General features: G+C 52.5%; 1 protein-coding gene across 4 annotated transcripts; it reads left to right on the top strand.

The window, feature by feature from the left end:
• Nucleotides 1–558: 558 nt before the first annotated feature.
• Nucleotides 559–21,845, top strand: HELZ2 (helicase with zinc finger 2). 4 transcript variants are annotated; one of them, XM_048963114.1, is made up of 20 exons: nt 559–684; nt 4,204–5,299; nt 5,380–5,563; nt 5,958–6,065; nt 6,418–6,941; nt 7,236–7,868; nt 8,811–9,594; nt 9,752–9,827; nt 11,024–14,534; nt 15,312–15,397; nt 15,769–15,900; nt 16,127–16,294; nt 16,409–16,550; nt 16,960–17,076; nt 17,532–17,724; nt 18,815–18,949; nt 19,159–19,377; nt 19,642–19,798; nt 20,140–20,307; nt 20,790–21,845. In XM_048963114.1, exons 2-20 carry the CDS (start codon nt 4,284–4,286, stop codon nt 20,912–20,914), a joined length of 8,478 nt encoding a protein of 2,825 aa, XP_048819071.1. In that variant the 5' UTR covers nt 559–684; nt 4,204–4,283; the 3' UTR covers nt 20,915–21,845. The 4 variants fall into 4 exon arrangements, with proteins under 4 accessions (XP_048819071.1, XP_048819072.1, XP_048819070.1 ...); XM_048963115.1 differs by lacking the exon at nt 559–684 and adding an exon at nt 778–879; XM_048963113.1 differs by lacking the exon at nt 559–684 and adding an exon at nt 1,134–1,253.
• Nucleotides 21,846–23,844: the final 1,999 nt, after the last annotated feature.

Here is a 23,844-nt window from a genome sequence, read left to right as displayed (position 1 = left end):
GATGTTGGCATGGAGATGGGAAAGCTGAGCTCTGAGCGCATTGCCCGTCCCAGTGCTGTCCCTTTGGGTGGTGACACAATGCACAGCTGCAGCCCTGCAGCTCACTGGGGTCTGCCACGCTGTGGGGAACCCTCCTGGTTCCACTGACCTTCCCATGGGTTTGTGCATTTTGGGGGGCAGTGCCAGCAAGGCAAACTAGCTGTGCATCCCACTCTAACGGGGTGGGGTCTGCAAGTGAATTGAGAAGGGGCAAAGCAGACAAGGGAGGGATAAAACTGGGATAGATGGGGGAGGGGCCCCCAAACTGCTGCTGAGTCCTGGAGGTGACGCTTGCATGCCTGCTCCTGACTCCTTGTGTGCTCACTGCTGGGGGTAGACTGATACATATATATATATATATATATATATATATATATATATATTTATATTTATATTTATATGTACATTCTTTTCCGGTTCGAACTTTGCATAGCTGGCTGCACCTCTTCAGTCAGGGAAAGGAATGGAAAACGAAACTGATGATAAACAGAAAGGAAACGGAGTAAACCCTGCCCCTCCCGGAAGCCCTTTTAAAGCCCAGACCGCCGGGTCCGCTCGTGCCCCGTGCCGGGCTACAGCGCTGGGCTCCCCGCGGCACTTCGCCCTTCGTTTCGGTCTCGGCCGGAGTAGACGGGCAGCGGAGCGGTGAGCAGCGGGGAGCGGCTCCGACGGTGCGGGGACGGGGAGAGGGGCAGTGAGGGGGGACCGAGTACCCCGACCCTCGGGAGCGAGAACGGGACGGGGAACTCCAACCGGGAATGGGAGAAAAGCCGCCGTCCTGTTCGGAGTCCGGGCCGGGCAGCGCCTGTCGGGCCCGCCGCTCCCGCGCATCACCCCCAGGTGCGTCCCCTCCCGGTGTCGGTATGCCCCTCCTCGGTGCCGCTCCCGCCCGGTACCGCGCATTTAACCCCCCCCCAACCCCCCCCGGTGCGTCGCTCCCCGGTGCCGCCCGGTCCCCGTGCATCCCTTCCCTCCCCTCCCCCCGGTTCCCCGCTCTCCGGTGCCGCTGCCGGTGTCGGCTCCCCCCCGGTGCCGGCGGGAGGAGCGGGGCGGGGCGGGGCCGCCGTGATGCAATTTCCGCGAAATCTGGCCCCGGTTTGAATGCGGGGAGGCCCCAGAAGAGAAACCACCGGCGGTGGCAAAGGACCATTCCCGGCGGTAACTGTGTTGAGAGCGGAGCGGGTCCGGGAACGCCGGGTGTGATGCGGGGTGAGGTGAGGTGCGCGGGGTGCCGCGGCGCGTCGGGACCCGGAGGGAACTGGGTTCACTGGGTGCTGCAGGGCACTGGGCTCCCTGGAATGCAGCACGGCCCAGGGCGCAGTGTGGGTGCTGCCCGGCCCGGGGTGCCGTGGGGTGCTGTGGGGTCCTGAATGGCACCGGGAGCTCTGGGTTAACGCACGGTGCACAGCTCACCCAGAGCTTTTGGCTCGCAGCATCGATCGCTGGGATCGGAAGGGGGGGGTGGAGGGATGAGGGTGAAGGGGACCGCAGTCGGGGTGCAAAGTCCTGGGCTACGCAGTGTGGAGCTGCCGGCCGGCGGGGCGCTGGGTGCCACCTCAGACGAGCAGCCCTCGGCCCCAATCCACTCCCCGCTGCTCTTCGGAGCTTTGGGGGCACGGTCTGAACTTTTCCAACTCGGAGAAGTCAAAAGCGAAGGGCTGCGGCTGCCGCCGTGCACCGGGGCCGTGCGCGACGCGGGATTTGCTCTCCCCATCGGCACTTTGAAGCACCGGGGTTGGAGAGCCGTGTTGGCACCCCGAGCCCTACGCCGTCACACGGCAGGGACGGAAATCGGGTTTGGGGAGCGGATCCCCGGGTGTCTTCATTGCTGCGGGGAGGCGCAGCCCCGGCACTCTGCCTCACGCCGCTTGGCTCCCGGCGGCGAGGCGCGTTGCCTAATCTCCCGTCAATAATTAACGAAGGCAAGGTCTGACAAAAAGCCGCCCTCCTCCCCCAGCTGCTCTCCAGCGTGGCAGGGCGGGGAGGGCAGAGGGGTGCGCGGCCACGTCGGTGCGTTCCTCTGCTCACCATTGCTGGGGAAATGCAGTCGACCCACTGGGAACGGCCCCCACGGAGGACGATGGTGTGGCAGCGAAACGCAGCCCTGCCCCACGGCGTGTGTCCTCCTGAGATGGGGAAACGCCGTCAGTGAGGTGCTGGCTTGGCTCGGTCTGTTTTCAGACCGGATGCACATATCTGTGTTGGTGAGGGCATGGCCGGCTGGGGCTGAGGAGGATGCTCGTGCTGGTGGTGCTGGGTGTGCAGCAGGGACACAATACATCCAGTGATGGGAGCAGCTCGTTGATCCCATCAGTGGGATGAGTGGCTTTAACGCCAGACCATGCTTTTGGAGGCTTGTATGAGGAGAGGCTGTTTGGAAAACACGCCGAATCCAACCTGCGGGTTGCAGAGATATGTATGTGCCTCTCGACCAGCTGCCACTGTCCCTGTGCCACATGGATTTTGCCCTGTTGACATCAAAGCCTTATCACTGTGAGGAGGGCTGCCCTATGGGAGAGCTTCCCTCAGCTCCCTCATGCTCTGCATCTCTCTGTGACTCTGTTTGGATTTCAAAAGCTCCCCCCTCCTCCCCCCTCCTGTTTTTTTTTCTCTCTGTTCTGTAAGAGAAAAAAAACTGTAGTTTGGCTTTAATGCTGGTGGCACACAGAAACCTTAATAGGGGCATGCACTTCCCTTTCCTCTTCCCTCCTACTTGCAGACCCAACAGTCAGCGTGCTGAAAACCAAATGCTTTCTTAAGCCAAGAAACAATGGCAAAATTGACCCTTTAAAGCCAGAATATTTCCCCATGGCTTTTTCATGCTAAGACATCCCACCCTTGGCCTGGATTCCAGCGCTGCCTCTGACCCCAAAGGTTCTCACCTGCAGGAGCTGAAGCTCTCTGACTTTGCCTGGGAGTTTGGCACTGCTGCGGGGCCGTGCAGAGCCCTGGGGATGGGAATGGGGCAACCCTGGCTTCATGTTCCTCTCAGGGATGCTCCTAACACTTGAGCTAGAGGCACATCCAGTAGGGTGTGCCCCATCTCAGTGGGGTTTTGGGACTGGGTACATGCAGGACACGGCATGAGGGTGATGCTCTATGAACAAGCCCAGTATGGTCCCTGCAGACCGTGTAGGTTTGGACCATTTGTGCAGCCCTGCATCCTGCTGCCGTTGCTGCCCACTGCCTCAACACCCCAGAGGTGGGCAAAGGGTTCTCAGTGAAAAGCACTCGTGTTGAAGCAGCACAGAGTTGAGCTCCCTGCTTTGCTGTTCGTAGGACCACGGCCGTTCATTGCCGTTCTTCCCTTCTGGCTGAGAGCTGCGCCTTCGGGGCTGCAGCTTGGGCAGATGCTGAGCACGGGACCGGTGGCTCTGTTTGGTGGCACGTCCTGCCCCAATCTGCCCGAGCACCGCGTCCCGGCCAGCTGCTGCACCTCAAAAACCCCGCAGCATCCTTTCTGGGGACGCTCCCTGCCCCTGGTTGCCCAGGAAACGGCTCGCGGATGCTCCCGCCTGTGGCACGGAGCACTGAGTCACCGAAGCCACAATGTCTGCAGCCGGATGTTTACTGGCCGAGCGTGCCCGGCTCTTGCCCTCGGCTGTTGCGGCCGGGGAGGAAGGAGGGCGGTTGCCGTGTGGATTAATCCTAATTAATCTCGCAAGCCACGGGGAGGAGGGCTGGGGGCTCGGGCTGGGGTTGCTCCAGCATGGTGGTGGAGCACGACCCGGGGAGGGGAACAGCAGGAAAAAGAAAGGGAAAACTGTTGGGAGTGTGCAGAGCCGGGGGAGGCGCTGGGAGCGGGAAGAGGAAGTGGGATTGTCGGGCTCTGCTCCGGGTGGAGGTCGGTGCCTACCGCGGTCCCTACTCGCGCCGCGCAGCGCTGCCGGCAGTTCCTCGGTGTGTGCAGAAGATCCGAGGGCTGCGCTCAGCCTCCCCAGCACCCAGAGGGTTGGCAGCTCGCTCCTCGCATCGCGTGGTTCTCAGAGATCCACGGCCACTCGGTGCTTTGGGAGCAGGCTCCAAGTGCTCAGGCGCTGTGGGTAAGCGTGGCTCTGGCCGAGTTTTACTGCTCAGCCAGGAAGCGTGACTGCAGTGTCCCAGCACAGCAAAGTGCCCAACTTAGCTTCCTGCTAAGTCACTTGTTGCTTGTTTCTTTGTCAGGCTTTGTGGGCTCGCACCAATGGCCGGTGGGTACGTAGCCAGCTAGCACCACCTCGCAGAAACTTCCCCGCACCACCACCATGCCGAATGCCAAAGGCCCCGCGGTGCCGCTGGGCAGCCTGCAGCGCCAGCTGGAGCTGCTGCTGGTCTGCTCCAAGTGCAGCGTGAGGGAGGATGAGATCACCTACCACCTGCGCCCAGTGGAGCACAAGTGCATGTATGAGATCCTGCTGGCCCGTTGCCGCAGCCGGCATAGTGTTGCTTGGAGGAAGGTGTTCCGGCGGCCAGGCTTCCCGAACCCGGCGCGTTACGCCGTCTGCAGGTACTACAGGTTGGGCTTGGGCTGCAGCAAGCATGGCAACCAGTGCACCTTTGCCTGGAGCCCAGAGGAGGCCCTTGTGTGGAACTTCGAGCGGGAGCACAACCTGGAGCGGCGTCGGCTGAAGGCAGCGGTGCTGCTGGCACAGCAGGGGGACAACTCCAATGTGCAGTCTGGGGACAGCTCCAGCACCGAGCCCCTGAGCGCCTGCAGTGAGATCCTGAGTGAGTTCGGGGGCCAGTTCCAGGAGATCTGCAGGCTTTGCTTCTTCGGCTGCCCTCAGCGCATCTCGGCGGGCGGCCACGGGCGGCTGTGTGAATTGCACCGCGTCTGGGACCCGCTGCTGGTGCACGTGGTGACCGACAGCCGCCGCAAGAAGCAGTACACTGCCATCCGGCCCTGCCCCGAGTTCATGGTCTCCTTCAGCTACTGCCACTTTGTCTCCAAGGGACAGCTGTGCCGGCACGGTAACAAGCGCTGCCAGTACGCTCACAGCGACGTGGAGATGGCCGTCTGGGAGGCTGAGAAGGAGCACGGCCTGGTGCGTTCCGACCTGCTGCCGGCACCAGAGCCGTGCGTGGAGAATGGCAAACCCTCAGCACCCGCCCCGATGCACTTCTACTGCCGCCTGTGCCTGGTGACCTTCAGTTCGCAGGACAGCTTTGAGAACCACTGCTCCTCCGTGGAGCACACGCAGATGCTGTTGGCTGACACCTCCGTGCAGTGGGTGCACCGTGCTCCACCACCTGGGCTCAGCACCTTCAAGCTGTGCAGCAGGTAAGGGAGCGGGCAGCAGCACGGGTTCCAGGTGCGGGTTCCAGGTGAGGGTGGCAGCTGGGATGGCTCTCTCCCAACAGAGCGGAGGTGTGCGAGATGGGGGACAGCTGTACCAAGGCTCACTCCAACGAGGAGCTGCAGGAGTGGATCCAGAGGATGAAGGTTGTTGCCAAGAAGAAGAAGCAAGCCATAAAGGAAGGCCTGGTGTCCTACCAGGACCGGCTCATTGCTGAATACCAGACGTGCTCCAACGAGGTGCTGATTGTAAGTCGTGGGCGACAGGGTGGGAGCAGTAGCCCCTTACATCTCGTGTGGTGTGAGAAGCATCTGGCGTGGGAAGGGAGCCTGTGGTCTGCAAAGGCCTTGTTGCCAGGGTTGGGCTTGGGAAGGGAGTTCATGCAACTATGGCAGTGACCATAGTTGAGTGAGATGCAGAAAGAGAGGCATCATCCCTACATCTTCACCCCATCCAAACAGCAGCCAAGCACCAATAGCCTGCCCTGAGGCCTTTCATTTCCCAAGGCTGGGAGTGATGAGCAGGACCACTTATGGATGGTCCTGCTTGGGGGATGGGTAGAAAAGAGGTGAAAATGTTGCCATGGTGTGATCCATGGTTTTTTTTTTCCCTCATCCTTTTCTTCTTGTGCTTCTCCCACAGATATCTGAGGATGTTGAGGGCATTAAAGTGGTGTGCCAGGAGCCCCTGGATGTGCACTCAGAGGACAGGCAGCTGAAGTACCAGTGGAAGTTCAAGGTTCACTCCCAGGTAAGCTCAGCTCTGTGCAATGGGTTTTTAGAAGAATGAGAACATGTTGGTAGTACTCTCAGCATCTCTGTGTAATGTCAAAATTAAGAAGATCCAGCCATGCTCCTGCTTGGGGTCTTGTAGGTGTCAGGAGCAAGAGGATGGGTCTAATTTTCCTCTTCCAGCTGAAGAGATCTCCAGTTTATGGCGGAGTATTTCAAGTGCCGTAAAACTGAAAACCTAAAAGCTGAAAGAAATTTTCAGTGGGGTTGCATGAGGTGAATATCATGAACGCTAGGCGTTGGTTCCTGCAGCAGCTTTCGGGGGGAATGGCTGCTGGAGGACCTCACGGTCCTCTGTCTCCCCCCGACAGAAACCCCTGCAACACGTGGCGCTGCTGAAGCGAGAACCCGGAGCCAACTTCTACCTGTCAGGAAATGGGCTGGCGAGGGGCCTGCAATACCTCCGGGGCGAGCATGTGGCCATGCTGCCATCCAACCCACCCGTGGCACAGGTGGAGGTCTCCTTGGAGTGCTGCACGCTGGGCGTCTTCGAGCAGTGGGTGGTGTTCGATTTCGGCAGCCGCCCCGTCCTCATGAAGAAGCTGAAGGTGAGGGTGGGCCGACGGGAGGCTGCCCAGCGCGTCCCCACTGGCAGGAGGAACGGCCGCACCGTCAACTTTGTGCGGTGGAATCGAGGCAATCGCATCATCGTTCCCAGCGTGGTGAGGACCAGCGAAGACGTGGATCTGTTGGCCAAGTACAAGCCTGCTGCTCTTTCCTTGGACACCCAGCGGGAGGGCGGTGCGAGCGCCGTCATCACCCGCATCAACTACCGCGAGAGGATGCACAGCTTCCTCTTCCGCGAGGAAGAAGCCGAGCAGGCTCTGATTGCCAAGTAAGTGCCAGGTGTGGATCCAAAGGGGTTCCTCCCGTTGAACCCATTGCTATCCCTGCCCTTGGAGCCGTGCTGGTTGCGAAGTTGCCGTCTCTTCTGGGTTGGGTCTATAAGACCTTTCCCAGATAGGTGGAAAGCTGCCAAGGTAGCTTGCTGGGGAGCGATAGGAAGGGAAAGGCTGTCTCATCCCATGGCTGTGGATTAGCTAGAGGCGGGTGGCAATCTCCCCTCTGCAGTGGGGATGAGCTGATTGGCCAGTTCTCTGCTGTTCATTTGGTTCTTTCTTTCTTCCAGACTCAACCTGCGGGTCCTCATCTCGCTGACCTCCACCATACAAAACCTCTCCATGGGGATGAAGATCGCCCAGGCTGGCGAGCTGTTTGCTGAAGTGCCTACCCCTTATAACCTCTCACCAGACACAGATGAGGGATATCTGCTGAACAGGTCCGTGCCCACAGCTTTCCTGGCACTTGACCCACCTGTAGACAATCGAGTTTATGAGGTTAGCGTGGAGAATAAAGCCACCACGGAGAAGACAATCTGGCTACAGATACCAAAGAGATGTTGCTCAGAGCTGAACTTAAAGCCAGAAACTTCCCACAATGTGGAGATCCAGTTCCAAATTGACCAGCTGCTGTTCCGGCAGTGGCACCAGGCTGTTGATCGCCTGTTGGATGAGAAACTGGTCCTGCCTGATGTTGCCAGCTGCTCTATCCCCTGCTGCCTCCAACAGCCACAGACAGGGAACAGCAAACAGAAGTTGGCCATCTCCTTCATCACTGGCCAGGCAACCAGCAGGCGGCAGGTCCCACCTCTTCTCATCTACGGGCCGTTCGGCACAGGCAAGACGTTCACGTTGGCCATGGCCACCCTGGAGGTCATCAGGCAGCCCAACACGCGGGTGCTGATCTGCACTCACACCAACAGGTTAGCAGGGGGTGAGGGAACAGGCAGTCGGAGTTGTGGCCGGGTTCCTGCTCCGGGTGTTGATCGTCCAGTGTGATGAGAGGGAGCCAGAGTCTGTGAGAGGGAGCTGAGCTGGCCTTTTTCCAGTTTGCTTTTCAATTACTTGTTTAAATAAATAATTCATTTTTATTTAATATGTCTTAAACTGCTTTGCCCTCCTGCTAGGAGGAAGCCTGGCATGGGTGGAAGTGTTTGCAAAAGAGGCAGCTTTGTTGTACAGTGGGGATGGTGAGACCATATTTCTTTCTAGCCTTTAGTGTGTACAGGAAGAAATGGAAGAGAGCCTGCAAGTGCTCTGTGCACATGTCAATGTTTTGACTTTTCGAGGAAGATTATAGGGAAAGGGAAATGCAGATCTGATTGCTGTTGAGTCTGCCTAGAAAGAATCCAAGGTTGTTAAAATTAGAGCAGTTGTGCTGAGATGAGTGTCTACAACCCATTGTGCAGGAGGTTACTGCCTCGGTTTTTATTGTATAATGAACAGGTGACTCCTAATCTTAGCCTGTTTCAGTCTGATTGCACTGAAGCTTCTGTTGTCATCATCTGCCTGGGCTGGGGTGCTGGGAGGTCAGCAGAGGGGAGGTGTAGGATTTGGACCTAGAGAAGCAGGGTCACAGATCTTACTGGGCATGTTGCTTTTCAAATGATTTCTCCATGTGAGCGCTGAGTGATGCCCAAGTCTCAAGTACCAACTCACATTTTAAACCATGCTCTCACAATATGGTTGGACTTAGAGGCTTCTTTCCACATCTTTGCATATCTCTTGAGAAGAGTGTGTTGTTAGCCAAAGCTAGGGGAGATTTTGGCTGCTTGGTGGTGAGCGATCAAAGAAGACAATGGTCTTCATGGTCAGAATATCAAGAACGCCGTCCCTTGATAGTTTCCCCTTTTGTTCCTTCCCAGTGCTGCTGATATCTACATCCGGGAGTACTTCCACAAGTACGTGATCAATGGGCATCCCTGGGCTGTTCCCTTGAGGATTATAGCCACTGACCGCCCCATCAACCTGACTGACCCCACCACCCAGATGTACTGCTGCCTCACTAAAGACCGGCGCTTCTTCCGCTACCCCACACAGGAGGAGATCGGCCGACATCAAATCATTATTACTACCTCCATGCTCTCCAAGAACCTGAAGGTTGCCCCGGGGTACTTCACCCACATCATGATCGATGAAGCTGCTCAGATGCTGGAATGCGAAGCTTTGATTCCACTCTCCTATGCCACTTTCGAGACGCGGATCGTCCTCGCTGGGGACCACATGCAGATAACCCCAAAGCTGTTCTGTGTTGGGGATGGGCAGTCTGCGGATCACACCCTGTTAAACAGACTCTTTCAGTTTTACCAGAAAGAGAAGCATGAAGTGGCCATGAAGAGCAGGATCATCTTCAACGAGAATTACCGTTCCACTGCAGGCATCATTGAGTTTGTCTCCAAGCACTTCTACGTTGGCAAAGGCAATGCTATCCATGCCAGTGGGAACATTCCACCCCACCCTGAAATCTACCCGCTCGTGTTCTGCCATGTTCCTGGTGTGGCTGAAAGGGATATGTCCATGATTTCTTGGCACAATGCTTCTGAGATAATACAAGTGATTGAGAAAGTGGAGGAGATATATCAGAGGTGGCCACATGAGTGGGGTGTTCAAGATCTGAAGAGGATTTGTGTGGTCTCCCATGGGATTCAGGTACGTATGAGAATGTTTTCCCTTGCTGGAGGGGAATGTGTGCACCACTGACTGACTGCTGTCCTGTAACCTTACTGACAGATGAGGGACCTTGTACCTTAGGTGATGGCATTCCTGTGCTGAAAGTGTGTTCAGCTGTGCCTTTCTTTTTTGCCAGGTTTCTGCAATAAGACAGGAGCTGAGAAAGAAGCAGCTACCAGATGTGGTGGTAGAAAACTATGAAAACTTGCCAGGTTTGTGTCCTGTGCAATAGCTAGTAAACTCTGATTGCATTTTGAGGTCTCTTGCTTTCTAGGGACTTTCCCAGTCAAGTTTGTGGACAGGAGAGTCTATTGCAGCTGCAGTCACTGTGTAATGGGCAGGGAGAAAGTACACTGGGTGGTTAGCAGAACATCTTAATCTTGTCCTTGCTGAAATGCTTGAGGGACAGTGATGAAACAAAGGGTTCATTATGGGCACTCACCCATGGCTGGATGGCAGGATGCTCTGCCTTTCCTGGCAGCACTCATGGCAAAATGCCTCTTGGGCTGAGTGATGTGGGGCTGCCAGCAGAGCCCCGCTGTCCTTCCCCACTGCTCCCCGCTGCTGAAACCCACATAGTGCTGATGAGGAGGGAGAACCTAGAAATCCTTTGGCTGATTTCCATCCCCGTCTGCTTGGCAATTCCTTGATTTCATTCTTGCCTTAGTGAATTAGATTTCACACTGAATTAAATCTGCACCCAACCATCAACTCCGTTCAGACTTATGGATGTTGTTGGGAAGGAGGGTGGGAACCCTGTAAGTGTGATCCCAGAGCCGTCAGCATGCGTGAATCATGTGAAGCCCCAAGTGCCCCCAGGGACACCAATGGAGGGGAACTGAAACCAGCATGCCCTGTGGGTGCCAATCACAGCAAAACTGCAGAACAGTTTCTGAAGGAGTCGTCTGTTGTTCTTGATGATGAGAGAGGGATAGGGCTGGTTTTGTCCTCTGTGTGACTCTTTGCGTCTCAGTCATGTTTTTGTTATTACTGTTTTTCATTGTACAGCCAGGACTCCTCATGGTGAGAATAACTGACCCCTGGGGTGTGTTCCTGATCTCCACACCCTTTCTTTACCATCTCTTAGCTCAGAAATCACGGGGTGCCTCCTGGTGTCTGCTATTTGCTGTGCTGGCAGCAATGTCCTTGCGGGTAGAGGGACACTTGTGAAAGGGGCACTGCCCTGTCCTTGCCACTGCCACTGCTTCAGTGCCCGGCCTTTCCCCTGCCTTCACAGTGCATGGGTGGTGGTGACTTAGCAACATAGAATGGCTTGAGCTGGAAGGGACCTCAAAGATCATCTCGTTCCAACCCCTCACTTGGTGGCATCCATCCCACTTTGTGGATGTTGCAATCCCAGAGAGCTTTCCTATGCTGAGTGATTTCTCCCTTGTCTCCTTCGGTGCAGGCCGTGAGTTCCGGGTCATCATCATCAGCACAGTCCACACCAGCGAGAGCCTGCGTGTCTCAGCCTCCCACAACCTTGAGTTCTTCAACGAGGCCAGAGTGCTCAACACCATCATGACGAGGGCTCAGTCACAGGTCATTGTGGTGGGAGATGCAGTGGCCTTGTGCTCCTACGGTCAGTGCTGCAGGGTGTGGAAGCGCTTCATCCAGGAGTGCATTGAGAAGGGGAGCATCTCCCCAGCAAACCTGACCATGGCCCAGATCAAACAGGCGGCATGCGACAAGGAGAGCTGGTGCAGAAGGAGCCCAGAGGGCAATGATGAGGACAGTGACACGGATTCCTGGAGCTCTGAGACCGACAGCATGAATCCCGACGATCCCATCCTGCAGGAGCTCTTAGATGAGAGTAAGAACGTGCTGGTAACAGTGTCCGAAGAAGGGCTGCTCAATGTGAAGTCTGACGCTTCAAATCAGTGGGAAGACAGGCGGGAATACGTCAGCTTCTCTTCTCAGGTGATGCAGAAATATCTGCACATGCACCCCCAAATGTACAAGAGGTGTGAGCTGGTCAAAGAAAGGTTTGACGAGGCGTCAGCCTTCCCCCTTGATGACTCTCCTGCCGTTACCATTCAGATCAAAGGCAGAGTGCACTGCGGGACAGCCTTCACTGGCGACGAAGTGCTTGTGGAAATCCTGGAGAACAGCACAGCTGACAGCAGCGGCCTGCGGCCCCAGGGGAAGGTAGTGGGCATCCTGAAGCGCGCCGAGAGAGAGCGCAATTTCATCTGCACAGTGGACGAGTTCGATCCCCGAGTGATGGTACCCATCGATCCCACTGTCACCAAAATATTTGTCCCGGGGCTGAAAGAGAAACCTAATGTCATTCCTGTCCGCAAGCTTGTCAATGGGAAGTACAAAGTGGTCAGCTGGAAGAAGATCAACCAGGACACAAGGAGATGCCAGATCTTCTCTGTCCAGATCATCGCCTGGCGGGAGGGTTTCTACTACCCTTTGGGGATAGTAACTGAGATTTTGCACGTGGCTTTGACTTCAGAAGAAGGCTTAAGGATTCTCAACTCAGAGTATGGCTTGGAGAGGAAATACCCGCCTGTTGTTACCAAGGAATTAGCCAAATACAACACCTCCAGCAAACCAAACCCCAGCAAGGAAAACCTGAGGGACTGTCGGAGTTACCTGACCTTCACTGTTGATCCTGAAGGTGCGAGGGATCTGGATGATGCTATCAGCGTCAGGAGCCTTGAACATCACTATGAGATCGGGATCCACATTGCAGATGTGGCTAGCATCATCCCCAAGGGCAGTGCTGTGGACCTGGAAGCAAAGAGGCGAGGTGTGAGCTACTACGCTCCTGAGCAGGATCCGGTGCACATGCTCCCACCCCCCTTTAGCAACGACATCTGCAGCCTCCTGCCACAGAAGGACTGTCGTGTGATCTCCCTTTTTGTCACCGTAGAAAAAAAGACTGACAAGGTGACTAATGGAATCTTCACCCTCTCTGTGATCCGCTCGGACTGGCAGCTATCCTATGAAGAGGCAGAGCTCTGCATTCAGGACCACTACCAGGGAGGTGCAGATGCGCTTCGTTTTGATACCCTGGAGGACTGCCTCGCTGTGGCTTATCACTTCTCCAGGATCCACAGGAAGTCTCGGTTGCAGGAGGACTGCTTCTATGACCAGCTGGATGAGGGAAGCTTCCCGGGCAACAGGCGGTCCCACCAGATGATAGAGGAGCTCATGATCATGTTCAATAGCTTTGTGGCTGAGTTCCTCACTAACAAGGAGGTCACAAAAAATGTCACTCCTGTCCGGTGTCAGGGTGAGCCAAACCCTCAACAGATTTTACTCATGAAAAACAAGTACAGCCATATCATTCCTCTGTCCCTCCACCTCTCACACCGCCTGAAAGATGAGCCTTCTAGCCAACCCCTCTCCAAAGAAGTAGAGTTCTGTCTCCTGGGCCCCATCTGGGAGCACCTGCAGTCCGCAGCACATCTCTCTGACCTCCAGAAGATGCTAGACCTTGTTGTTACTGATGACATCCACCCAAAACTAGCTCCTGTTGCCCTGGAGTTCAGGAGGCTGCTTGGCCGCTCCTATTTCTGTCGCTCCAACTCCACTGCCCAGTCCAAAGTGGGCCATTACTCCCTGAAGGTTGACTCGTACACCTGGGCTTCCTCTCCCATCCGCCGATACATGGACATCGTAGTGCAGCGGCACCTCCATGCCGTGCTCCGCAAGAAGCCCATCGCCTGTTCTTCAGATGACATTGACTTCCTCTGTCATGACTTCAACAGGAAGAACTCCAAGGCAACAATGTACGAGAAGAGAGCCCGCTGCATGCAGATGGCCACCCAGCTGAAGGGCCAGGTCATGCAGAAGATGGCCTTTGTAGTAGATATCGAAGGAACGGACAGGTACTTTAAAGCTCTGTTCCCACTGAATAAAGAGAGCCTTCCTGATCCCCATGTAATCAACTACAGGGCTCTTCAGCTGATAGAGCAGCCCATGTTCCTGCAGGACAAGAGCAGTGTTAGGCTGACGTGGAAGAGGAGGATGTATTCGGTGGAAACGATGAAGAAGCACAGCCTGCAGCCCTGCCATCTCTACGACCACAGCGTCACCCTCTTGCAAGCCAAGACGTGGCAGGATATGCTCATGGCCATCAGACAGGAGAAATTTGATGCCCTGTCCTCTCTCCTTCAGAACAGCAAGCAGCTCTACAGGCGGCGTGTGGGCTGGGTGAGGAAGAGCGATTGCTCACACTACGTGGAAATCATGGTGGAGCTGAGGGCTGGTGACACGCTGCAGTTCCAGCTCACCACTGATGTCTTCCGGGGCTTTCTGGTGCCCTTTGTGCAGCTGTGGTGTGTCACGCCAGGTTTTGATGTCTGCCTGCAGCACACGGAAAAGCCGATTGACTGCTTCTCTGCATACGCCATGCTGCCATCCAAGGACAAGTACAGGGATGCTGTGGAGTACAGAAAGGTGTGGATGCCAATGAGCGCCATGGAGTCTGCGTCGTGTGCGGTGGCTGAAAATGACTCCATTGTCCTCCATGACGTCAAAATATCCTGGGCAAAGCAAAGGACAAGCAAAGGGCAGCTGCAAGGGACTTTCTGCCTTAAAAAAAGCTTTCTGGAGGAGTGCTCCATTGAGGTGGACTTCAACCACTGCTATTTGTGCATTCGCCTGGGTGGGCTGAAGCTCAGGAGCCTTCAGAGCGACGAGGAGTGCCTTAGCCACAGCCTCCAGGAGCTGACCTTGGGTCACAAGGAGAAATCCAAAAACAAACTTGTGGTGGATCCGGATACGTATACGTGGGTGGCTCACGGGCTCACTGAGGAGTTTGATGATCAGAATTCAGACAGGAGTAGTAAGCAGACACTGAATTTTTACATCAACTACATGTCTATGGAAAATGTCCCTGCGGAAATCTCGCAGGACTCTGCCAGGTTCACCGTGGAGCTCATCCCGAAGATGCTGCCAGACGTGTAAGTGTGCTTATGCTCCAGTTAGAGCAGTAGGACAGAGTAGCTGTTCCCATGGGTCTCCTCTGCCCAGCTCAAACAGTCTTTGCTTTGCCTGAAAATGTCGTTGCCCAGCTCCAACTCAGCTCTTGGGTCATTGATGTTTGGATGAGTTGGCTTTTCTCAGATCTGTTCTCCAAATGCCTTATGTTCTCCCATTTGGCAGTGAGGATGAGGCTGGGGATACAAGGGAAGGTGCCATGCTGAGGTTTCACTGCACATCTGTTCCTTCTGTTCCTAAATTGCTGCAGTGTGTGTAGTAAAAGGCAGTGTGAAGCACTGGGGCAGGATTTGCTCCCTGATGTTCCAGTTGTTCTCCTTTGTTGCTGTGAAGTGTTGTCTGCTCATACTGAAGCAGAGCTAGTGTCTCATTTGCCTTCCTTTGCCTGTTAATTGCATCAATGCCTGCTGTAGCTTTTTGGGAGCAGAATTTACTTTCCTTCATGTCTGAAATTTTAGGACAAATTGGAAGCTAGGCCAAGAAAATAGAGTTGGACCGTAATAGAATGGAGTTGGGACAGAAGCTGTGCTCCTTCCTCTCCACGTATTTGCAGACTCAGCTCTTCAGACAAGCACAAATTGCCCAATAGGATGCATATGCAAATCATTTCAAGTTCTTTCTGGAAGGATTTGATACAACACCAAAGCAAAAAGGGAGCAAACAAGACAGTTGTACAAAGCTGAATTGTTGTTTTCACTATTTTATGCTACACTTCAATAATTCTTATTTTTCCCTCACAGACGGAAAGAAAATGCAATTTGGAGGCTCCAGCATGCCTCCAAGCTTGCTAAAAGCATTGCCCTTGGCTGTGAACCTCCATCAAAAGGTAGAGAAGACGTTCTCCATTCTCATACTATGGTCTTTGCTGGCCAGGCAGGTGCCCTGGAGCTTCACCGACCTTTTGCCATGGGGGTTCTGCTTTCAGGCCAGGAGGTTTCCCTGTAAAGGGTTGGGGCGGCTGCTGGCCCAACAGAGTGCAGGCTCCTGCTGGAGCAGGTGCAGGTCGGGTTTCATCTGTAGGACACACAGAGAAGTCTCCTTGGTAGACCCTCTTGGCATGGGATGGGAATTACATATGGACGGTCTTGTAATTGTGTACAATTGTTTGGAACCTGGCGCATCCTCCTGTCGGACTGCATGCGTGCTGTCTTCAGTAGCCGTCTTTAAACTGGTTTTCATGTCTCTTTGCTCTAACAGTCACCAAGTCCAAAATCCTGAAGCAAAAATCCTTTGATCTCCCTGGCAGCCAAAGGAAGCTCAACCAGAGTCAGAACGAGGCTGTGCTAAATGCTTTAAGAAAACCTTTCACGCTCATCCAAGGCCCACCAGGTAAGGCAGGGGACAGCCCTTGAGTTCTTGGTCCTTAAAGGCAGCTGAGAACTTGTCTGTTGCTTTCCCTGGGACAGGCGGAGGCAATGCAGGTTGGCATCACCTCAGGCTGTTCAGGACAGTCCCCTTGGTTCTGGGATTTTATTTGTGGCTGATCATTTGGACAGTGATCTAGAGCAAGAGTATTGTGGTTAAAGCATTCTCAGCAGCCTTCTTGCTTTTCTAGGTACAGGGAAAACTGTTGTTGGAACTCACATTGTCTACTGGTTCCATAAGCTGAATGAGGAGGCCACCGTGGAGGAGCCACTGCCATGCTCTGCTGAGGATGAGCCCCAGGGGAAAAGGTGCATCTTGTATTGTGGCCCATCCAACAAGTCTGTGGATGTTGTTGCTGGTAAGTACACGTTCTGTGCCCCTGCAGTAGTGGTGGGAGGGAGATGAACAGGAGTCTGGGAGACAGGAGAGGCTGGCCCAGTGCCGTCTGAGCAGCCTTCTTCTCTCCCTCCAGAGATACTGATGAAGATGAAGGACCTGAAACCACTGAGAGTTTATGGAGAGGCCATAGAGATGCTGGAGTACCCATACCCAGGGAGCAGCAGGCACCTCTCCCGCAAAGCCTTGCGGGATGCAAAGCCAAATCATGAGCTCAGGTAGGACCTGCAGCTGAACAACCCAGAGCAGCCTTGGTTTCCAGTGCAGAACAGCACTGTTAACAGCACCCACTTTGTCTTTTCTTTCTTTCTTTTCAATTGAAGCTTTATATCTATCCATTATCTAGTCAGGAAACTCAGGTGGTTGAAAATATCCTAGATTTTCTCACTCCTTTTTTGAACGGCTCTGAAAGTCTCTGACTTCATTCCTGCTTGCAACTGTCAAAGGGTGGCTGCTGTATTTTGTGCTCCTGAGGGCTAAGTGTGAGATAGGCCTATAAATGTGTACAAATCTGGTTGTGACTTCTTCAGCCAACATGATTTCTCCATGTAGGCAGGTGTGGCGTGCTTCACTGTAGAATCTTGGGTCTCCATGAGGAAAATATTTATATATTGTCTTTTTATTTAGCAAGATAATTTTGCACCATCGGATCCGACAGCCGGAAAACCCTAAACATGTCCAGATCTGTGAATTTGACCGTCGAGTGAGGGCAGGAGAGGAGATAACAGAAGAAGAAATAAAGAAGTGAGTAGATGGAGACCTTGGTGAGAGATATCTGAAAGTCAGCAGGTTTGTCCTGGTTCATGCAAACCAAGGGACCAGGCGAAAACATTAAAAAAGACTAATTAGCTCTGCATCATTTAGAATGATGGTAAGCAATTAGCTGAGGGTTAGTGCTACAGTTAGTGCCTCAGCATCTCATCTGCTCAATGCTATTGTTCTTCTGGTCCCAGAGTCTCAAGTGTGTGTGTGTGCATCTCCCATCTCCCATCATGACTCTGTGCCCTGTCGAGTTCAGAACAAAATGCATTTCCTGCTGTGTGTGCCTCAAGCCCTTTTCTGGGAACACCAGCTTGTCCTGGGATGGTTAACAGAGCCATAATCATTTAGGGAAGTACAGCCTATGCCTGGTTCCTGCATAAGGAACCTGGGAATGTTTCCACTGTGTGTAACCTGGTGTCTTCTGCATCAATCACCAGGCACAAACGTATCTTGAAGGAAGCTCGTGCTTATGAACTGGCATGCCACGATGTCATCTTGTGCACATGCTCCTCTGCATCTGCCAAATCCCTGGAGAAGCTCAATGTCAAGCAGATACTCATCGATGAGTGCGCCATGTCCACCGAACCCGAGACCCTCATCCCTTTGGTCAGCCATTCACGTGCTGAGAAGGTCAGTCCTTTCCAGAGAGCTGTCTTTAGGATGGCTGCTCAGAGCTCTTGAGTCTCCACACACCTCCCACTTCTTACCACGCTCTTCCAAGCCTGTCCAGGTTTTAAGGCTGTTTTTGTTAGTACCCGTGATGTTGTATCAGGCAGTCATTTCTTGACTGGTGCATAACTCCAATTCAGGTCTTTTGGCACAGAGAGGTACATAAGGTATGTGAGTATTCTCAGCAGACGTATGAGCTGTGTTACCTGTTCATGTCACATAAAGGGGACTCGTTGAGACCTCCTGTAGGGCTGAAATTTATGGTGGAGAATTGTAACATCTTCTTGCCTCTCTGCTTGCTCAGATCCCTTTCTTCAGTGAATCAGTTCAGGGATCACCTCAACCATTATGGGGTCAAACCAACCACAATGGAATAATTCCATAATGGGGTTCATGGACTTTTAGAGCATCAGCCCAATCATGATGGGTCAAACCAGTCAGGATGGAGTCCGTGATGATGTTGAGTCCATGACAGGGTTCACCAGTCTTTTATGGGGTCAACCCAACCATGATGGATCAACCCAATAGTAATGGGGGTCCATGACAGGGTAAAAGTCAATGGTGGGGTTTGTTGATCTTTGATGGGATCAACCCAGCCACGATGGTGTCCATGATTGGGTTCATTGGTCTTTTATGGAGTTGACCCAGCAAAGATGAAGTCCACGATAGAGGGATTTGATCTTGCATTTGGCTTTCAGTAGGGAAACCAACTTGTGTGGATGTGGTTTTGGTGCTTTGTTGCAAGGTGAGCATCACTGCCACCAAAATATGTCCTGAACCAGGTACAAATTACCAACATGGCAGGAAGCAGAGGGCAGATCTCCACAGACTTTCTGTGTGATGTCTTTCTCCTGTCAGATGGGAATAAGGCTCTGCATTATCTGGGTCAGGGTTTTTATATAATACACAGCACGGTCCTTGTTTGAGGTTGCTGTAACTGTAACATAAATAAATAGCAACAAATATCTGAATATAAATAGTCTTTCAAAGAGCTGATGACCTTCACCATTGCCACTGCCCTCATAGCTGAAGCATCCGCCATTTGTTCCAGGTCGTTTTGCTCGGGGATCACAAACAGCTGAAGCCTGTGGTCAACAGTGACTTCTGCAAGAGCCTTGGCATGGAGACATCTCTTTTTGAGCGCTACCAGAAGCAGGCGTGGATGCTGGACACGCAGTACCGCATGGTGAGGCTTTCCTCAAGCTGCAGCAGAAAATATCAGCATTGGAAAACAGATATTCTCCATTTCCCTTGCCAGAGCAATGGATAATGCACTTGCCCAGTAAAGCACAGTGGAATTGCAGGTGAAACCTGCTCCAAAAATGCTGCCAGTTAGGAACGTTTTTTTTTTCCTAATGTCATTGTATAATTGTATTTATTTATTTTTTCTGCCAGCACAAAAACATCTGTGAGTTCCCATCCCAGGAGTTCTATGACCATCGCCTGAAGACGTGTCCCCAGCTTCTTCGCAAACTCAGTGTCCTATACCACAAGAATAACCGCTGCTGCCCCATCATCTTTGGGCACGTGGAGGGGAAGGAGCAGAGCCTCGTGATTACCACTGAGGAAGGAAATGAGAACTCCAAAGCTAACCCAGAGGAAGTGGAGCAGGCGGTGAGCAGGGCCCTAGGGTTATGAATGGGAGGATGCTGTGCTGGGAGGGATTGTGAATGGTGAATTTTGAGATCGGATGGCCATCGGTGGGGTGGGTGCAGGTCCTGCTCGTGTCTGCAGCGTGCCATGCTGCTCCTGGCCAGAGTCAGAGGTAGGGAAATGAGACCCAGAGGTGAGCAGCACAGCTGGGCGCCGTCGCTGCCTTGGGGACGTGCTGGAGGTCTGCTGGAGGTTCCCAGGTGAGCAGAATCATGGTGTCTCCAGGTGAAGATTGCGAAGCAGCTGACACTAGATGGCACCATCCGGCCGGAGAGCATCGCCATCCTCAGCCCTTACAACGCCCAGGTGTCCGAGATCAACAAGCGCCTGCTGAAAGAAGGCATCTGCGGCGTCACTGTGTGCACCATCATGAAGAGCCAAGGTGGGGCTGGAGGGAAGGCACTGCTCCCCTCTCCTGAGGGCTGGAGCAACTTCTGACCGAGACAAATCCTACAGCAGAGTAATTGCAGCCGTGCATGGACCCGGTTTCTGGGTGTTTTGTGATGGTGATAAATCACAGCGCCCAAAGTGGGATGAGACTGATGGGAGGGGGAGGCTCGACGGAGAGGACATCTTGAAAGGGTTATTAAGATCAATGATCAGGAATTGGGGGGCCTCCAGAGCTGGAGAAAACCGCTTGGCGCTTGCAGGTTGTGGGCCTTGTGTAGTGTGGAGTGGCCGGATGCTTCCACCTAAAATACGTGGCTCATTTGTGCTTTCTAGGAAGTGAATGGAGATACGTGATCCTGTCAACCGTGCGCTCCTGCCCTCGACACGAGATCGACAGGAAGCCCACCAAGAGCTGGCAGAAGAAGTACCTGGGTTTTGTCACTGACCCAAACCAGGTCAACGTCGGCATCACCCGTGCTCAGGAAGGACTCTGCATTCTAGGTGGGTGAGCTGGGAGTGTGCACAGCCTGCAGAGGAGCAGCACAATTTGCAGGAAGGGGTGAAGGTCCACATTAGTAAAAAGGGGCTGTCTTGCTTCACTCTTCTGCCCTTTGGGCTCTCTGTGATTTTGAAACTGGGCTATATGGGCCGCTTGAGCAAAGCAGAGATTGTGTGCGGCTCATGTGCAGCATGTATAGTTCGTTTCTGTCTGTTTTGGACCACACTGTTTCCATCACTTTGCATCCTAGTCCTCTCTTCTAACAGAATTTACTTAGTTTCCTAGTAATTGTGCAGACGTAGGCTGTGATGCATGAGGAAACTGCTTGCAAATGTGGCAAAACTATAAAGGGAGCTGTGGTTTCACAGAGCTCTGGCAGACAGGAACATCCCCAGAGTTACCCAGCACTGCTAGCAATGTTAAGCAGAGGTGATGATTCTCTGTGAGCCTCTTTTGACCACGGCCTCCCTTCCTGTGCCAACAGGGAACCGGTACCTCCTGGAGTGCAACCCTTTGTGGAGGAGACTGCTCCAGCACTACGTAAGTCATAACTGCTATACAACAGGCCAAGGGATTTGTGTCAGGAAGAGCTCACCCTTCCACCGGTGAAGAGGAGAGATGCCTGGCCGAGCTCATCCCTCTTCACCTGAACTGTGCTACGTGTGCCTTCAGAAGGACGCAATCTTTCCATTATTTGTACGTGAACCACGGGTCAAACGCACTGGGAAAAGCTGGGATCTCTCCCTGCATGTTGACAGCTCAGTCTCCATATGTGCACTGGTGACTTGTTTTTTATATCACTGCAACCTTGTATAGGAACTTTCACCTCTAGCAAACCAAAAAGCGTTGGAAGTGGGTGGATGGGCGTATGTGACTTTATTGATGATTATTTTCAACTGGAAGATGCTCAGTGCAGCCACCATCCTATCTGTTAGTGCAGCTTTGGGGACCAAATACCTGTTCCACTTGTCGGAGGTGGAATGACTGCATGTGGCAGATCCACACGGCAAGCTGTGATTTGCCCTATGGGACCAAATCTTCTGAGTAGCACCACTCATCTTAAAATCAAGGCCAGGGAATTTTTTAGGCTTTTTATTTCTCAAAGCAGGAAAATAATCTTTTGTTGGCTTGTTTTTGTTCTCAAGAGAAGGAAGCAAAAAGGGAACCACGTTCCATGCTGTCTAGCCAAAGTGCTGTTCTCCAAGCTTGTAAATATCACTGACCCAAGGCTAAGCTGGTTTTGTAAATAGATTTTACTCTTTGTACAAAGGAGGCTGTCCTCACCAATGCACAGTCAGTGGAATCTGAGGACAGCTCCTACGAGGAAATGTTGGAGTTTGTAAAGATATTTTAAATGTTCTGAGTTTTATTTGAAATCTCCTGTAAGATTCCCCTCCCTTCTCCTCCCTTCCCTCCCCCCCCATATTTTTTTAAAGCTGCTTCTAATTTATTAAGGCTTAAATCTGTGAATTTGTTTCACAGTCTGTGGCCTGAGGTTTTTTTAAGAGCGGTGATAACTTGGTGAGCTCATCACACAACATGTATGTCTATACTGTGTGTTTTTATTTAAAGCAGCCAAACTGCTGTGGACTGGAAGCTGTGATTTGCTCAGGAAGGTTGCTTTGCACAGGAACCCATGGCTGAGAGGGATGCACTGTGGGGAAGTGATGCTCTCTACTGGATTGTGGAGCTGCTTTTAGAAGCATGAGGGTTTTGAAGGAGAATTCCTTCATTTCATTGCAGTTCTGAATGTATGAAGTGCCTGCTTCAGCTGTCCCTGAAACCACGTGGCTGACTCTGGCTGTTCACATAGGATGGGGCCAAGATGCAGTCACAGCACTTCTGCACTGCATGCACAGATATGTATTGCGCTGGGACATCCCTGGCATAAAAGAACTTCACAGCACTGTGGCAGAGATGAGTTTTGTCCTGTGATTGCAGCAGAAAGCGTAGTGTGGCTCTTCCCAGTGTGAAGGAATGTGCAATAAGAAAGCACTGTGTCTGACAAAGCCCTTAATGCTGTGTTACTGCGTTCTGACTCCATTAGGCTTGAGGACCTATGGAGCAGTTCTGTTCCTCCCTTGTTTTAAGCTGCCTTCCTGCACTTCTGGGTTCGATTTGTACATCCATATTCTCATAAAAACTGACAGATGGTTGCAGTTCTCCATGGTCCAACAGCCTTTGGGAGGTATTCCTGCTGGTTCTAAAGGTGGTAAAACCTGATGTCCTTTGTTCCTCCTCGAAGCCATTCCACCCTGGATCTTAACAGTTCCACGCCAGCCTGCTTTTGCAAATATTACTGCAATCCCAAAAAGAGTTTGTATAGGAATAATTTTGTATAGAAACAATCTTGTGGGTGACTGAAATGCAGTCATCTGTCTCAGCAATGACTGCAGGATGGAGAACTGCAGAAGGTGCAGCACGAAGAGCCAACCCAGCTGGGTGCTTGTGGAGTGGGTTGTGTAGCTGCAATAGTCAGGGCTAGCAGGAAGTGCAATTAACCAAACTTTTAATAGACTGTTAGTGCCAGCTGAATGTCACGTTCTCGTCCTTGTGTTCATGAACAGAGAGAATCATAGGAATTAATACAGAAAACAAGCTCAAAGTGGTCAGATTTCACTCAAGAGTTTTTAATTTACTTTTGAAAGCCTGCTGGGGTGGCTGTGTCAGCCCAGGGGCTCGGGCTGACTTATGTCAGACAGTTAATTTACTGCAATAAATTGTTGTTTTTAATAGAGAAGAAATGTTAAGTGGCATAAAGCATTAAGGAACTTTAAATATGGCAGGTTTTTATTTTTTTGTATGTCTGTGACTTGCAACAGACCTCAAATGACTCTTTGGATACAAATATTTTTACCTGCTTCTAACGTTTGTAGAAATGAACCTCGACATTCCCTTTTTTTTCCTTTTTTTTTTTTTAATATTTAAGCCATAATTGTTAAAGTGATTCGAATTTATTTAAGTAATAAACTTTATTACTAAAAGTCCTGTTTACGTGGCAGTTCAATTAGAAGCTGTGTGGCGAGGGCCGTGTTTTCAATTAACCAAATGGTGCAAAAGAAAAGTAGCACTGAGGGTGAGACGCGGCGGAAAAACTGCCTTCTAAATGTTGGCCTTCTGGGTATGTTAACCTTTCCTGTTCTGATTAATTTCCTTGCACTGTAAGGGGTGAGCATGAAATCATGATCTCTGGGCACCCCGTACCTTCTAAGCACCAAATCATGACTTCAACACGTGCATGAAGTAAGCAGTGGGCACCTTTTGGTGAATGGAAAGCACTGGGAGGCAGAGATGTTTCTCTTCCTGCACTTTGCTTCCCTGGTGCCCTGTAGGATGGTGGGAGGCTCTGAGTCCTGCATGCTGTATAAGGATGTTATTTGTGCAGAGAAATCTGGGGTTGGTTGCTGTTAACATGGATGAACTCGTGGGAGGCACCTGCTGTTGCAAACAGAACAAATTCAGGGGGGGGGGGGGGGGGGGGGGAACACAGCTTAACAAAATGCTCAAATGCTACAATTTTTTCTTTATTCTTCTTGTCC

This window comes from Lagopus muta, chromosome 16 (assembly GCF_023343835.1).
Source record: "Lagopus muta isolate bLagMut1 chromosome 16, bLagMut1 primary, whole genome shotgun sequence".
Taxonomy (NCBI): Eukaryota; Metazoa; Chordata; class Aves; order Galliformes; family Phasianidae; genus Lagopus; species Lagopus muta.
The sequence above is the reverse complement of the archived record's forward strand: the minus strand, read 5'-3'. Positions and strand labels throughout refer to the sequence as shown.

Bases quoted from the DNA above. Each gene is read 5' to 3' on its own strand.
- HELZ2 (XM_048963114.1), top strand. From the start codon at position 4,284: ATGCCGAATGCCAAAGGCCCCGCGGTGCCGCTGGGCAGCCTGCAGCGC. The intron at 18,950-19,158 runs GTGAGGCTTTCC...TTTTTCTGCCAG, and splicing joins TGGACACGCAGTACCGCATG to CACAAAAACATCTGTGAGTT. The intron at 19,378-19,641 runs GTGAGCAGGGCC...TGGTGTCTCCAG, and splicing joins CAGAGGAAGTGGAGCAGGCG to GTGAAGATTGCGAAGCAGCT.